Below are 14,352 nucleotides of genomic sequence, written 5' to 3'. Positions count from 1 at the left end.
ATGTTTACAAAACTAACTAAAACTATAGCAAAAAAATGTCCTTTGTTTTAGTCTTTGGTAATTAATTTAATGCATGAGCCTTTGGGGGTGATTTTAAATGTGATTTTAAGTAATTTATTTTGATATGAACCGGAATAATGACGTTTGAAAGTGTGTCACACAGAAGTGACGTCATCAAGCAGCAGCCAATAGAAAAGCACCTTCAGATAACGTCGCTCCCATGCTGTTTTTCTTTTTAATTATTGCACACAAGTAATACACTTTAAAAAAAAACTAAAACTAATACTGAAGCTAACTAAAACGAAACATTTATTAAATAACTAAAACTAATAAAAAACTAACAGAACCACCCTGAAAACTAACTAAATAAAAAAAATAAAAAAATAAAAAAGTCAAAACGAAATAAAAACTAACTAAAATGAAAATTCCAAAACTATAATATCCATGAGTAGTAGTTGTGTAGTCATGTGGGCCACTAGAAAATGGTTGGCGGTCCACAAATGGTCCCCGTGCCTTAGTTGGGACACCACTTGTGTATATATGGATGGATACATTCAAAAGAAAGATTTGAGTCTCTTCTTTCATCGGGGGAAAAAAAAAGAAGGTATATTTATATGTTTCCGTTTTGCAGCAATTAGTTAAAAAGTTATCTGCTTAGAATTGTGGGGAAAGAGCTTGTTTTCAACATGACCCTGGTTGATCTCGTATACGCTGTTGCCATCTGTTGCCCATTTTTGTAATTACAACAACTGCTTCACCCGTTCTCTGAAGCCTCATTATTATTCGCAAACCTGTTGAAAACACTGGCAAAAAAAAACCTGATGGTTGTAACATGGCCCTGGCTGGTCTCTTATACTCTGCTGCCACCTGCTGCCCTTTTTTTGGTAATAACTACCATTGCTTTAAGCAACCTCTTCAGGTCAGAAGATGCATCAAAGCCTTCTGTGTGCGCTAGCATAAAAAAAATAAAAAAAATAAAATGTATAAATACGTTTTTGGTAGGGAAGGACAAAATATTGAAAAACGTATTTACACGTTTTGGGGTTTGAATGAGTTAAAAACCAAAGAGACTTTTTTTTTTTTTTTTTTTTTTATGTTTTATTGTTTCTTTCCCAAAACCGTTCAATAAATACTTTTTGGCAACACAACACACTTGAACTGTCATCAGAGACAGGATCCATAACGAGTTCCTGCATCGGCTTTTTTTTTTCGTTGTTGCTTATGCACGTCTAAAATCGAAGCTTCTTTTCCCAGCCACGTCAAAAGCCTTGCACCCGTCCAATAGCGCTACAGTTAGTATATACATACATCCAGAACGTGACAGGATTCCCTCCCTTGAACAAGAATGAGGCTTTGCAAGGAAAATATTCAAAAAATGAGACTAAATGAAGCTTTCAATTTAAAGTCAAGCGAAAAGGCAAAGTGATTCTTTATCGCGCGCACAAAGTGGCTGCATATAAATAACACTTTGAAACATGATGTTTAACATCTGTTGAAAAAAATAGCAACTTATTGCACAACTACCCCACAAACGCTCACACGCACATTAAAAAAAAATAAAAATAAAATAAAAAATAAAGCGGCTTATTTTACAGCACGGATGGCACATGTACAAGCGTCAACGAAAGCAAAATGTACAAGAACAATGATCCCACCAGTAGCCTGCCAAAGTTTGCGTTCGTCTCCAACATGACCACTAAGCCATGAGAATGTCAAAACAGAGAAAACACAACATAATCGGCATGAGGCCTTTTTTCGAGAAAATCCACTTTTTGTTTTTTGTTTTGGTCCAAAACTGCACAACCAAGAACAAAAAAAAGCAAACCAGCTCCACACGGTTCTGGAAGTCTTCTGCATCCTGATTGGCTAATTCCTCATTCACATGGTTAAGGCAAGTTAAAAAGTACAAACTTTGGCAAGTTATGGCAATCTCGTCCTATAACTTTTTTTTTGAACAATCATGACACTCCAGTGGTCGATTCAAGTCACCGCATTATTGCACATGCTCGTACGTCACAATTCAGCAAACATGCACGTTCCCAAGCGCCAAATCTCGAGACACTTTTTAGCACTCCAAGAACCAAAAAAAAAAAAAAAGGAAGCTGGTGACGAAAACGTTGAGCCACTTGCTGGTGCAGAAAAGACACAAAACATTCCAGCGTTCGCTCGACTATGAAATACATTTTCAATGTCAGTGAGTTTGTTTTTTGAATTACAAGATTGAAACAAATTTGTTGATTGATGGAATTAAGGGACTGTTTTTCTTTGAGTGAACGTTCCTTGACCACGCACAGCACGCACACGCATACACATAACCGCTCAAACGTTTGTGGGTCGCCTTAGAAATAGCTTTTGAAATTATTCATGAAGAGCAATATTATTGTTTTTACAAAAGGGGGAGGAGTTTGCGATTTACTTACTTGGAAAGTCTGCACTGGGGGAATTCCAATGGCAACGCGGCAGACACGTCCACGTCAAAATTTAGCAGTAATCAAATTTAATAATCTATATATTTGTGGAGATCAGCGTTATTATAGTTTTGGAATTTTTCATTTTAGTTATGTTTTTTATTATTATTATTATTTTTTATTTAGTTAGTTTTAATTAGTTTTCAGGGTGGTTCTGTTAATTTTTGTTTTATTAGTTTTAGTTAAGTTTAGTTAATAAATTTATAATTATTAATATTTTTAGTGTAGTCGTAGTTAGTTTCAGTATTAGTTTTAGTTTTTTTTTTTTTGGTAGCGACGTCATCTAAAGATACTTTTCTATTGGCTGTTGCTAAATGATATCAAAATAAATCGATTTAAAATCACATTTAAAATTATCCCCAAAGGCTCATGCATTAAATTACCAAAGAATAAACCAAAGGATGTTTTTTGCTATAATTATAGTTAGCTTTCAGTTAGTTGTTTTGTTTTGTTTTTTTTAAAAAGCATTTTCGTTTTTATTTTATTTAATTAATGAAATTTTTTTTTTCCCGTTAGTTTTAGTTAACTAAAAATAACCTTGGTGGAGACTGGGGTCAAGTTGCATCTTACAATTTAAAAAACGTGCAGAATTTCACAAGTTACTTTAGATATTAATATGAAAAGAAAAACGCATCTTCCAATTGCAATTATGCCATCTAGTGGCAGAAAAATGACCTCAACACAAATCAATATCACACTCGTTTTTTTTACAGTACAGTACATCTTTTTAATTTGAACTCAATTTTATGAAGTATTATATTACTGTATCAATGACTAAAAGTTGCAGCCATTTTTTGTCCACTTTTATGTTAGCAAGTTTGAAAACCTAGAAAATAAATGTTATCGTACATTTAGAATGGGTATAAAATTAGCGATTAATCGTGAGTTAACTCTTTTAAGTCATGCGATTTATTATGATTAAAAAAAATGTAATCGCCCGACAACACGTTAGTGCTGTCAAGAAATTAATTTACACATTTTTCCGTAATTAAACTTATACTATTTTCTACGACTCTTGTAACAGATATTTTACATGCGTAAAACCTCCGACCCGTTGACTCCGCTTTACAAACAATTCTTAAAACCTGTCGCTTATCGAAGTGCTTCGCGATGCCGGTAATTGCACATCCACTACAGTAGGTGGCAGCGGCACTCCCATTGTCATAAAGTGCGGTCGCAGTATTAGCTCATCTGCAGCGGGACAAATGATACTATTTATAGTTGCAGTGGAGAGTTGGGGAGGTGCAAAATATTTTCTTCTTCCTCGGGGGGGGAGCGTAACAAAAAAAAAAATGTAGTCCATGTTTGTCCATAAACGAAGACATTTTTCTAAGTGACCCAAAACTTTTGTAACAGCGTTTGTATATGTGTGCAGAGTTCCTCTCACAAGCCTCTTTTTTTTTGTTTGTTTGTTTGTTTTTTTGACGTGCACAGAACATCTTTTTCCCTCCACAGGCTCTCGGGAGAAGACGCTCCGCCCAGTTATGGTGGGCGGGGCGTCTTCGAGCCGCTCCATCCGGCTTGTCGCTGATCCCACCAGGGACACGTTTCACACACCTTCGCTCATACACGCTGCTGACAGTTACACTCAAAGAACTTTTGGGTTAAAGTGGGGGGGGTTGTTGTCAAATTTCAATCTCGAGGTCACAGGTGGTAGCATTGAGGCTGGTTGTTGTTGTTGGATGGATGCAAGCATTGGCTGGTGCGCTTCCTGGCCGCAGGATGCTGATTGGCGGCCGTCCTCATGCGAGGGACATTAGCAGGTTGCTCTCTGGCGCCACCTCTTGGCTCCTCAGCTGCACGCGGGACAGAAGAGAAAAGTGGTCAATCAAATTGGACAACATAAAGCACACAGATTCATAGATATGGACTAACAATGTCGTCGGGAGAAGTGAAGCCACCGGCGGCCATCTTAGGTTGCCATTCGCTAACCGAATACATTGATTTCTTCACCGTCTCCGTGCATTTCATTGCTAAAAAATATGGTTATTAATTTGCTCTTTCAAGGTATAAATCAAAGACTGGTCTGCATCATGTTGGTTCTGAATGTGTTGTATGATCTTTTATTTTGATCTTTTAACATTTGTTGCGCAGACCGAAAAACTCAAAAGACAGACAAACAATATTACTAAATATTTTATACTGTATTAATACTTTTAAACTTATAGGCCACTTCTTCCAGCTGACGTATGGCGTAAATGTAATTCATTTTCGGTTTCGGTTCTTCTTTAGCTGTGTAGTGTAGAGAGTAAAACTCAATCGTTTCATGATGACGTGAATCTTAGGTTAGCTTAGCAATTAGCAACACTTTTACATCTTTCCTTGTCATCCCCTCGTGTATGGAGGACCAGAAATGCCTAAACAATAAATAAATAAAAGTGAAAATAAAAATGAATATAAAAAATGTAATTTAAAAATTAAATACAAATAATAATAATATAAATGGAAATAAATAATATAATAGTTGTATTTTTATTTATTTATGTATATATATTTTTAAATATTTTTTTTAAATATTTTTATTTTTTATCTTGGCATTCTTGGGCCTCCATGTTCATGACGATACTTGTAAGAAACGTGTCTTTTTTTTGTTTGTTTTTCTGCCATCATGGTGATGATTACTGACTTAGGAGAGAAACTTCACAATGTGTTTAGTCACACTAGTAGCTAGCTTGAAGCTTGCTGCTAGCTAGCTAGCTGGTGCGGCCGCCTAAGTAGTTAAAGGGATACTTCACTTATTTAGCCCATTATAGCAATACAACATTTAATATTTTGTCTATAATTAATTTGATACTTTTATTATTTTTCACGTACAATTAGTACCTTTAAAAACACATTTTGCAACTGGCTGTCGACTGAAAATGACATCACAAGGGCTCAGGTAACCAATCACAGCTCACCTGTTTTTTTAGGTTTGGTCATGTGACATCCACAAGCTGAGCTGTGATTGGTTACATGTTTTTTAGGTTTGGTCATGTGACATTCACAAGCTGAGCTGTGATTGGTTGCTGAGCCCTTGTGATGTCATTTCCAATCGACAGCAAGTTGCAAAATGTGTTTTTAAAGGTACTAATTGTACATGAAAAATAATGAAAATATCAATTTATTATAGGCAAAATATTAATATTTCACTGCCAAAAATGGCTAAATTAGTAAAGTATAAAATATAAAAACTTTATACGCACAAAAAAGTACTTAAAACGCTCGTTATCCCGCCCCTATCTGGTGGTCACAAGTGAGCACGTTGTGCGTGGTTAGCATCCGTGTTGCGGCCACAACTGAACTTCTTCCTCCCGTGTCATGATTGGGGCTCCGCGTCAATAAGATGATTCTGGAAAAATAATTCTGCTGTTTGTGTTAATTGTACGAGGATGCAGAAGATTAGTATAGTGCCATGCTACTTCACAACAACATTTTCTGTGCTTGTCCATGCAGTTGGGAATTTATGAGTGCGTATTGTGAGCGTCAAGTCAAGTTGATTGAATCACGAAAGTACGTCAAAGGTCTTCACACGCCCAGCTCGACAAGCTCGAAAGAAAATCGGATGAATATTTACATACAAAATACTGTCAGTTGCTGCTGTTAGAAGGAGGGTGAAGTCGATGTGATTGCAGACAACAAACGCACAAGATGGTGAAAGCTGCCCATCCAAAAAAAATCAACAAAAACAAATCAGGCATCTGGTGGGACAGCCTCTGTCTATTTCTGGCAAGACAATTACCGGCACGGGGAGAGGAAGAGGAGGAGCTTAGAGAGGAAAGTCTCCGCTCGTTCTTCTGGAGGTGTTCACACGCCGAGACAGATAAACAGACGACAAGTGACGGAATCACACATCAAGAGTCATGAGAAGAGGAGAAAATACGGATACAAATAATGATTTCATTCACCTGGGGGTGACTCACACTATAAAAAAAAAAAAAAAAAAAAAAAAAACGTGTTTACATATTGACTTTTTTTACCTCCAAGTTTGTCCTTGCTTTCTTCAAAACATCACGAGTCCTTGACACTGTGACAACAAGGTGAAAAGAGGAGTTCATTATTACCTCCACCAAGGAAGGAAACCATGTTTCATTTCTTTTTCATTATTAACAGACTCGCTCCATAACTATAAACAGTTTTCAGTAAAGCTTTTAAGAGCAAAACCTTATTTTATTATTATTTTTCTGCAGGTTTTACATTGCTGGTACCACTGGTATCAGGCTAAATTTGTTTAAATGTGTATTGTTATTCATTCATTCATTCATTCATTCATTCATATAGTGCCTGCCGACAGCGTTTAGGAAGTGCAGTCCACATGCTTACATTTTATTGCTTGATGAAATATGACAAGTTGTAGTGATAAATCCTCAGACGTTTTTTTTTGTTTGTTTTTTTTTAAACCGGGTGATGTACATAATAAAACTCTCTTTTGTATTAATTTATCATTTATTGTTCATTGTGCTGTATTTTTAAGATACATCTGTATAAGAACGACATATTTCAGTATATTAAATATATTGTCCGTTCTAACGGAGATTAATTTATTGTCTGTAAAAAATAAAAAATAAAAAAAATTAAAATAATAATAATAATAATAATAATAATAATAATAACAAATTAAGAGGACCTTGAAAAAATAATCACATTTTAAATCAATATTGAGAAAACAAAAAATTGCAATTTGAATAAAAAAAAAAAAAAAAAAATACTAATGAATGTACAGGACCTACCAGTTTGATGCACTTCTAAAAAAAACCAAAAAAATAAATTTACTCAAATTCTATTTAATTATTTTCATATGTATAATTATTGATATTTATAACAATTTAACAAGGTAGGAATTTAACTCACTCCCAAAAACGTATAAATACGTTCTATTTTAAATATTACCATGCTCTCAAAGATATATTTATACGTTTTGGCTTTGATGCAGCCTCTGAACTGAAGAGAATGCTTGAAGCAATGGTAGTTATTAGAAAAACGGCCAGCAGATGGCAGCAGAGTATAAGAGATCAAAAGCTCTTTTGCCATATGCTAATGCTAATGCTGATGAAAGAAGAGACTCTAATCTTTCTTGTCCTGGGAATGAATGAGTTAAATATGCAACATTGAAGTTTTCAGAGAATGCAGAGAATCAATAAAAGGCATTTTTTCTTTTCTTTTTCTTTTTGGCCTACAGTATATTTAAGCGCAGTGTTAATGTTTATGTTACAATTGCTTCCAATTTTATTGAATGTGCTTTTTAGGAATAAAGCCTCTGCCTTGTTTATGATGGTCATATTTTTTTATATATATTTATATAACCAATGGCCTACTGTGTTGTTTTTCAATCCATATTTGGAAGTGTTTGAAATTCATCCGCTCCCACTCGTGCTCAATTTGGTCATGTGTTCCACCATCTTGACGCGCGACTTACGCTGGTTGACGATGAAATGCTCCATGCTCTCCTTGGTGCGGCTGGCGCTCCTCAGTTTTCGAACCGTCCCCTTCAGAAGCTCGTCCTGCTCGGACACGCGCAGCCTCAGCGACAAGATCTCCTCTTGCATCGACTGCTCCTGCGTGTTCCAAAACCGCGCGAAAAAAAACCAAACAAAAATACAGCACGTGAAAACGTTTGATTGATTGGCGAAGTGAAGAATTTCCATCATCACATTTTTGCAAACCTTCTTCAGGTTGGAGGCGGAGACGTCAGTACTGGGCAGCGCCGCCCTCCAAAACATCTTCAGCAGAGACGACGCCTCCTCCAAAATCTGCCGCAGGGTTTTGGTGTTGGACAGGACGCTTTTTACGTTGCTCGAATCCAAGAACTGCATAGACAAAAAAAAAAAAAAAAAAAAAAACAGCTTTATTTATTGAAAAAAAATATTTCAACACCCGGCCGATGTACCTAAAGAGAATTTTAGGAACCGCATTGGAAACAATTCAAAAACTGAAAATCATACATTATATAGATTAAATTTACTACACTATACAGACTGAAATATTTCATGATTTAAAAAAAAATTTTTTTATATCTATAATTTTGATGAATCCATCCAACTATTTTACTTATTGATCCAAATACAAAGAATTACTTAAGGGGATACTTGACTCTTTGAACAATTTTCAGCAGGGAAAAGTTCATATTTTGTCCAGAATTAATTTGATAACTTCGTATTATACTTCATGTACAATTAGTACCTTTAAAAAGTAATTTTTCTACTTGCAGTCGACTGATGATTTGCATTTGACTGAGCATACTTTGCATACACGCCAGTTGGAGAATTCAACATTCAAAAATAAATAAACACATACAAATTAAATAATTGTATATTTAATGATTCGCTCAATGTACTTTGCCAGCTTAATGCTAGCACTAGAAACCCCTATTGACTGGCTAGCAAAAATTAGCATTTGTCGTCATGGGAGGGATTTACCTTCAAATAACAAATATTCTCACACAAATGCTGTAAGAACACATACAGACAAGTAATATAAGAAAACTCACGGTCATGTATTCTTCCTAATGTGGGGGGGGGGGAAAGTTACTTCATATAATTCACCGCTTCATTCTTCTACCCTTCTCTTTATCTTCATGTATGTGTACCTATATTTGTGCACCACACTGCCCCCAAGAGGCCAAAGAGCACACAGCAGGAATGGATTATTATTATTTATTTTTTTTACTTATTTCTTATTTTGCTTGTTACTAATTGATTTCTAGTTGTTCTTTTAAGTTGAAGTTGAGTTACTTCACAAATTATGATTTCAATATTAATCAAAATAATGGTAAAAATAATAATAATAATAATAATAATAATAATAATAATAATAATAATAATAATAATAATTATTATTATTATTATTATTATTATTATTTATTTATTTATTTATTTATTTATTATTATCAAAATGGCCCAGCCATAATCCTAATTTCAGGATATTTACATTTTGGTGACATTTGAGTTTGAAGTTGTGCCAGGAGAATTGTCTCAAATGTGTGCTTTGGCTCTCAAAAAAGTTAGTAAAATATTGCATGAAAGCCCTCACCATCTCACTGTTGTGTTTCTGGCTGGCTGCTAGCGGCGACGGGGAACTCGGGCACGGTTGCAACGCCGCCTCCATGCGCTGCACGACGCTGCGGCCTTCGAGGACTTGCTGCTGCAGGGCGTTGAAGTCGTCCACGTGACCGACGGCGTGGCGGCCGTAACGGCTGGCGAACGAGCCGTCCGGAGCGTCGCCTTCCAGCTCCGAGTGAGGGTCAAGAGGGTCTGCGGCGGTTGAGAAGCAAAAAAGACGGGAGAAGGATATTTGCTTCACGCTTGTGGAGGTTAGTCGTGATTAAAGCGCATTCGAACCAAACTTGTGCACACGTGAAGCCACAGTCATGCAGTGAGTGCGGTTAAAGTCACACCGTTGGCCGTGCTATGGCTGTCATCCAGGTCCGAGTAGGGGGGGCAGGGAGAGCCGCAGTTAAAGAGACCAATGTCCCTGACGGGCGGTGAAGGGGCCGGGTCTGCGGAGCACACATACACAAAACCAGGCGTGGACAACACATCACACACGGCGAAACTCCCCGCATTCGTTTGTCTTGCTTTTTCTGCACGGAAGCTTTTGGTGAATTTAATCAAAATCAAATCATCGATAAGCCGTTTATTTGGATGGCTTATGTTTGAAATTCTATTCAAACGTTTTTAGATCAGGACAGTTTGTGGTATATTTTACATCAAGACACGTTTAGGACCGCCCCCTCATTTGAATAACATTTCGTCCTGGCAGTATGGACCAAAACTGCAAAAATTTAAGAATAAATAAATGACTAAAAGTGAAAATAAAAACGGATATAAAAAATATAATTAAAAACTTAAATACAAATGTATATATATTTTTTTTATTTCCATTTCTATTTATTTTTTTATATATATAATTTTCTAAAAATGTTTTTTATATCCGTTTTTGTTTTCACTTTTGGTCATTTGTTTATTTAGTCATTTATTTATTTTGAATTTTAGCAGTTTTGGTCCTCCATAACAGTAAAGAATAATTAAATGTGTGCGTAAATGGTTAATTCTTTGCAACCCCCTCTTGTCTATGCGACTTGGCCACCAGGGGCAGTGCAGTACTAACGATAAGTCATTTTAAGATTTTTATTTTTATTTTTTTCCCTCCCCTGGCTGGACGCATGCAATACAATATTGGAACTGATCTTTATTTACTCTGTTAGTGCACCATCTAGTGGCCAAAAGGCGGATGTTATTAGTCTGCAAAATGCTCACTGACTTTTTTTTTTATTTTTTATTTTTATTAAAGCCAATACAATATGTTGAGCTTCCCCAAAACACATGAAAGGAAGTTCTGAACATCCTAAAAAGCATGTGGGCTGTAATTATTCTAAAATATAACCTGCCAATCGGTTTTAAGTGTTCATCACTTAACCAGTAGAGGGCAGTCATGCACTAAACGTGCCCAGAAGAAGACAGGAACAGGAAGTTATTGACCTCATGTAGCTAACAGCTAACCCTACCCTTGTTTACTCATGAAATAATGTCAAAGCGTCGTCTGTAAGTGACTTTTAAGACACTTTTACATGTGTAATGTATATTTAATGATGTATATGTGAACTAAATGGTAGTTAGTGTTTGTTTAGAAGATATTAAGTGGTAATGCTAATCGCAAGTGCTAACCGTTTAGTATATGCTAATATCCTTTTTACTCGCAAGTGCTAACCGTTTAGCATGGGCTAATACCCTTTTTACTCGCAAGTGCTAACCGTTTAGCATAGGATAATAACCCTTTTTACTCGCAAGTGCTAAACGTTTTACTCGCAAGTGCTAACCGTTTAGCATAGGCTAATACCCTTTTTACTCGCAAGTGCTAACCGTTTAGCATAGGCTAATACCCTTTTTACTCGCAAGTGCTAACCGTTTAGCATAGGCTAATAACCCTTTTTACTCGCAAGTGCTAAACGTTTTACTCGCAAGTGCTAACCGTTTAGCATAGGCTAATACCCTTTTTACTCGCAAGTGCTAACCGTTTAGCATAGGCTAATACCCTTTTTACCCGCAAGTGCTAACCGTTTAGCATAGGTTAATACCCTTTTGACTCGCAAGTGCTAACCGTTTAGCATAGGCTAATACCCTTTTTACTCACAAGTGCTAACCGTTTAGCATAGGCTAATACCCTTTTTACTCGCAAGTGCTAACCATTTAGCATAGGCTAATATCCTTTTTACTCGCAAGTGCTAACCGTTTAGCATAGGCTAATATCCTTTTTACTCGCAAGTGCTAACCATTTAGCATAGGCTAATACCCTTTTTACTCGCAAGTGCTAACCGTTTAGCATAGGCTAATACCCTTTTTACTCACACAATAATGTGTTGAAGCGTCTATAAAGTGATTTTTCAGACTATTACTTTTTATTAGTCGTGTTAATTTTGCTATTTGCGACCGGATTCACTGTCCACGCAGTGGCGACGTTACCGTGGAGCAGCTGCCGCTTGTAGAAGTTCTCCCTCTGAGGGCTGGCGCTGAAGGCCGACAGGGACGGCGTGCGAGGGGAGCCGCCGCCCAGCTTCTGCTCCAGCTGCTTGTGGAGCTCCAGCTGCTTGAGGGCGCTGCTCTCCTGGACGCTGCTCTGCAGCTGGGCCCGCAGACTCCTCACCTCGCTCAGCAGCTCCCCCAACTCCACGGGAAGGCCCGAGCTCTCGCGCAGGAAGCCTGAAGCCACAAAACAAGGTTCAGGCTTCAGATTCAGGAGTTTTCATCAGCATGAGGTTTGTTTTAATTAATAATTGTGTATGTTACTGTCTACAAGGCAAGTTTAATTATATAGCACATTTCATACACAAGGCAAGGAAAATAAAAATAGTTATTATAAATGTTTTAAGGCTGTAAAACCTCTCACCACACACTTTATACACTTTTCTTATAGAGGCATTTAGATTTTCTCACATTTTTCTCGTTTAATCACTCTCAATATCCAAAACCTTCATAAACAAAAGAATAAAAGGTACATTACTGTTAAAAAAACAAACAAAAAAGAAAATAAATAAAAAAAACATGCATAATTGCATTAAAGAAATCTATGAAACAGCGAGGCTGCGTTATAGCAAGGGAGCAAATCATCATTAAAAAAATTGTAGTAATAACTTATATGTATCGTAAATTTACTAAAACATTGATGCGTGAAAAGTAAAAATGTGTCATTAAATAATTATTAAAAATATATATCTCATATTTATAAGAACAATAAGAATTCTTATTATTAAAAACAATTATTATTGTCAGTTTTGAATTTGCAGGTTCAAATGATCAGATCTATCAATAATAATACTGATTACTGTTACTATAATTATTATCATTAATTTCAGCATTATTATTATTGCAAGATTTTAATTCAAATTGCAGGTTGTGTATATATGATCAACTTTAAATGAATAAAATGGTTATTATTGTATATCATTATAAGTAGAATTGTCAATTTTAATTTTAATTTGCAGGTTGTAAGGACATAACAGTGTAATAAGCAATAAAGACATGGACAAAGTTGCTTCTGTTAATGAAGAAAAAACAATAATAAAAGAAAAAAAATAAAATACAAAAAATAATGATAAATAGTAATAAATGACAATTTTATAAAAATTAACCTATGAAAGTCAGATATTACTTCTAAATTGTGGCTCAACAACATCATTTTTTAAAAACTCAAAACTGAAAAATGATAGTACTAGAGTGAAAATGTTCAACCAAGGTGTGTCCTCTAATTAGCATCTCAGGTGTCTCTAAACTTGTTAAGTGTTCAGTCGGGCTATTTAACGGGTGACAAGTAGTCCCTGTGCTGGTACTAAGTTGACATGATGTTAGGTGACATTTGAAAACGTTATTTTGAAGCGCGTAACGGGACAAACCTTTGTTGGACTTGAAGCCGGCGCACACGCGATCGTACACGTGCAGTTCGGTCTGCAGCGAGTGGATGAGCTCTCTGCTCTCGCACAGCTGCTGCTGCAGCAGAGACGCCTCGTGCTGCGCTCTGAGGACGCACACGTCACAGTTAAGCTAAAAAAAAGAAATGCAAAAATTTTTGTGGCCGCACAGACCTGTTGCTCCTCTCCTGGCCGGCCTGCCGCTCCTGCCTCAAGGCGAGGATCTGCTGTCCCTGCTCCTCGCTGTGCGCCTGAAGTCGTCTCAACTCCTCCTTCCACTGCTCCGCCTCCAGCTCGGCTTGCTTGAGGCGGGCGCGGGCGGAGATCAGCTCCTCGCTCGAGTCTGAATCGCGACGACCACGACAAATGCGTTGACGATAGGTGTGAGCAAAAAAAAAAAAAAAAAACGTCATCCAGGTGTGTTACTACCTGTGCTGGCCTGCAGACGGGACTGCAGGTTCAAGTTCTCGTCTGTCAGGACTCGGATTTCATTCGACAGATGTGTGACCGTGTCCAGCCCCTGGATGTAGATGTTTGTCGCCGCTCCTGCAAAATACAACGGGACCACATTAAGGAACACGAGAAAAAAAATTAATAAATTCCTATTTAACCGAACATAGTAACAATAGTTACCTGTGTCGCGCCCGGGGCTAGCCAATTTTTCTTCCAGCTGCTGTCGGAGCCTCTCGTTGGTCCGAATGGACTCTTCCAGACGTTGGTGCAGACTTCGCACCTCATGTAGATGTTCCTCGATTAAATTCGGCCCTGACAACGAAACGTTCACCGTCTAACAATTTGTTTTACTATATTGTAGTTAAAGATATTGTGACATCATCGAAGGCAGGGAACCCGTACTTGAGTGCCTCTGTCCTGTCTGCCTGTTTTCGATGTCTCCCTCGACTAACACACCTGATTCAATCAAGAGGATTGTAACTTTCAGGCTTCTACAGAGCTTGCTGATCATTTGAGTCAGATGTGATGAAAGAGGGAGACATGGGAAACCGC

At 37.0% G+C, this 14,352-nt stretch overlaps 1 protein-coding gene across 7 annotated transcripts in view; it reads right to left on the bottom strand.

Annotated features, from left to right (window-relative positions):
• Positions 1-2,375: 2,375 nt before the first annotated feature.
• The window catches only part of LOC144014219 (myomegalin), a 75,672-nt gene continuing 63,695 nt past the window's right edge, over positions 2,376-14,352 (bottom strand). For 6 of the 7 annotated variants that reach the window (XM_077513917.1, XM_077513862.1, XM_077513889.1 and 3 more), the window contains 12 exons: positions 13,981-14,112; positions 13,777-13,893; positions 13,522-13,690; positions 13,333-13,454; positions 11,906-12,142; positions 9,841-9,942; positions 9,477-9,697; positions 8,111-8,254; positions 7,864-8,002; positions 6,428-6,474; positions 6,190-6,244; positions 2,376-4,264 (listed from right to left, as the gene is read on the bottom strand). In XM_077513917.1, the coding sequence (XP_077370043.1) occupies positions 4,113-4,264; positions 6,190-6,244; positions 6,428-6,474; positions 7,864-8,002; positions 8,111-8,254; positions 9,477-9,697; positions 9,841-9,942; positions 11,906-12,142; positions 13,333-13,454; positions 13,522-13,690; positions 13,777-13,893; positions 13,981-14,112 (1,637 nt within the window). In that variant the 3' untranslated portion in view covers positions 2,376-4,112. The remainder of the gene's footprint in view (positions 4,265-6,189; positions 6,245-6,427; positions 6,475-7,863; positions 8,003-8,110; positions 8,255-9,476; positions 9,698-9,840; positions 9,943-11,905; positions 12,143-13,332; positions 13,455-13,521; positions 13,691-13,776; positions 13,894-13,980; positions 14,113-14,352) is intronic. The other variant, XM_077513899.1, reaches the window with a different exon arrangement.

The sequence above is a fragment of the Festucalex cinctus genome, chromosome 1 (genome assembly GCF_051991245.1).
Source record: "Festucalex cinctus isolate MCC-2025b chromosome 1, RoL_Fcin_1.0, whole genome shotgun sequence".
Taxonomy (NCBI): domain Eukaryota; kingdom Metazoa; phylum Chordata; class Actinopteri; order Syngnathiformes; family Syngnathidae; genus Festucalex; species Festucalex cinctus.
The sequence above is the reverse complement of the archived record's forward strand: the minus strand, read 5'-3'. Positions and strand labels throughout refer to the sequence as shown.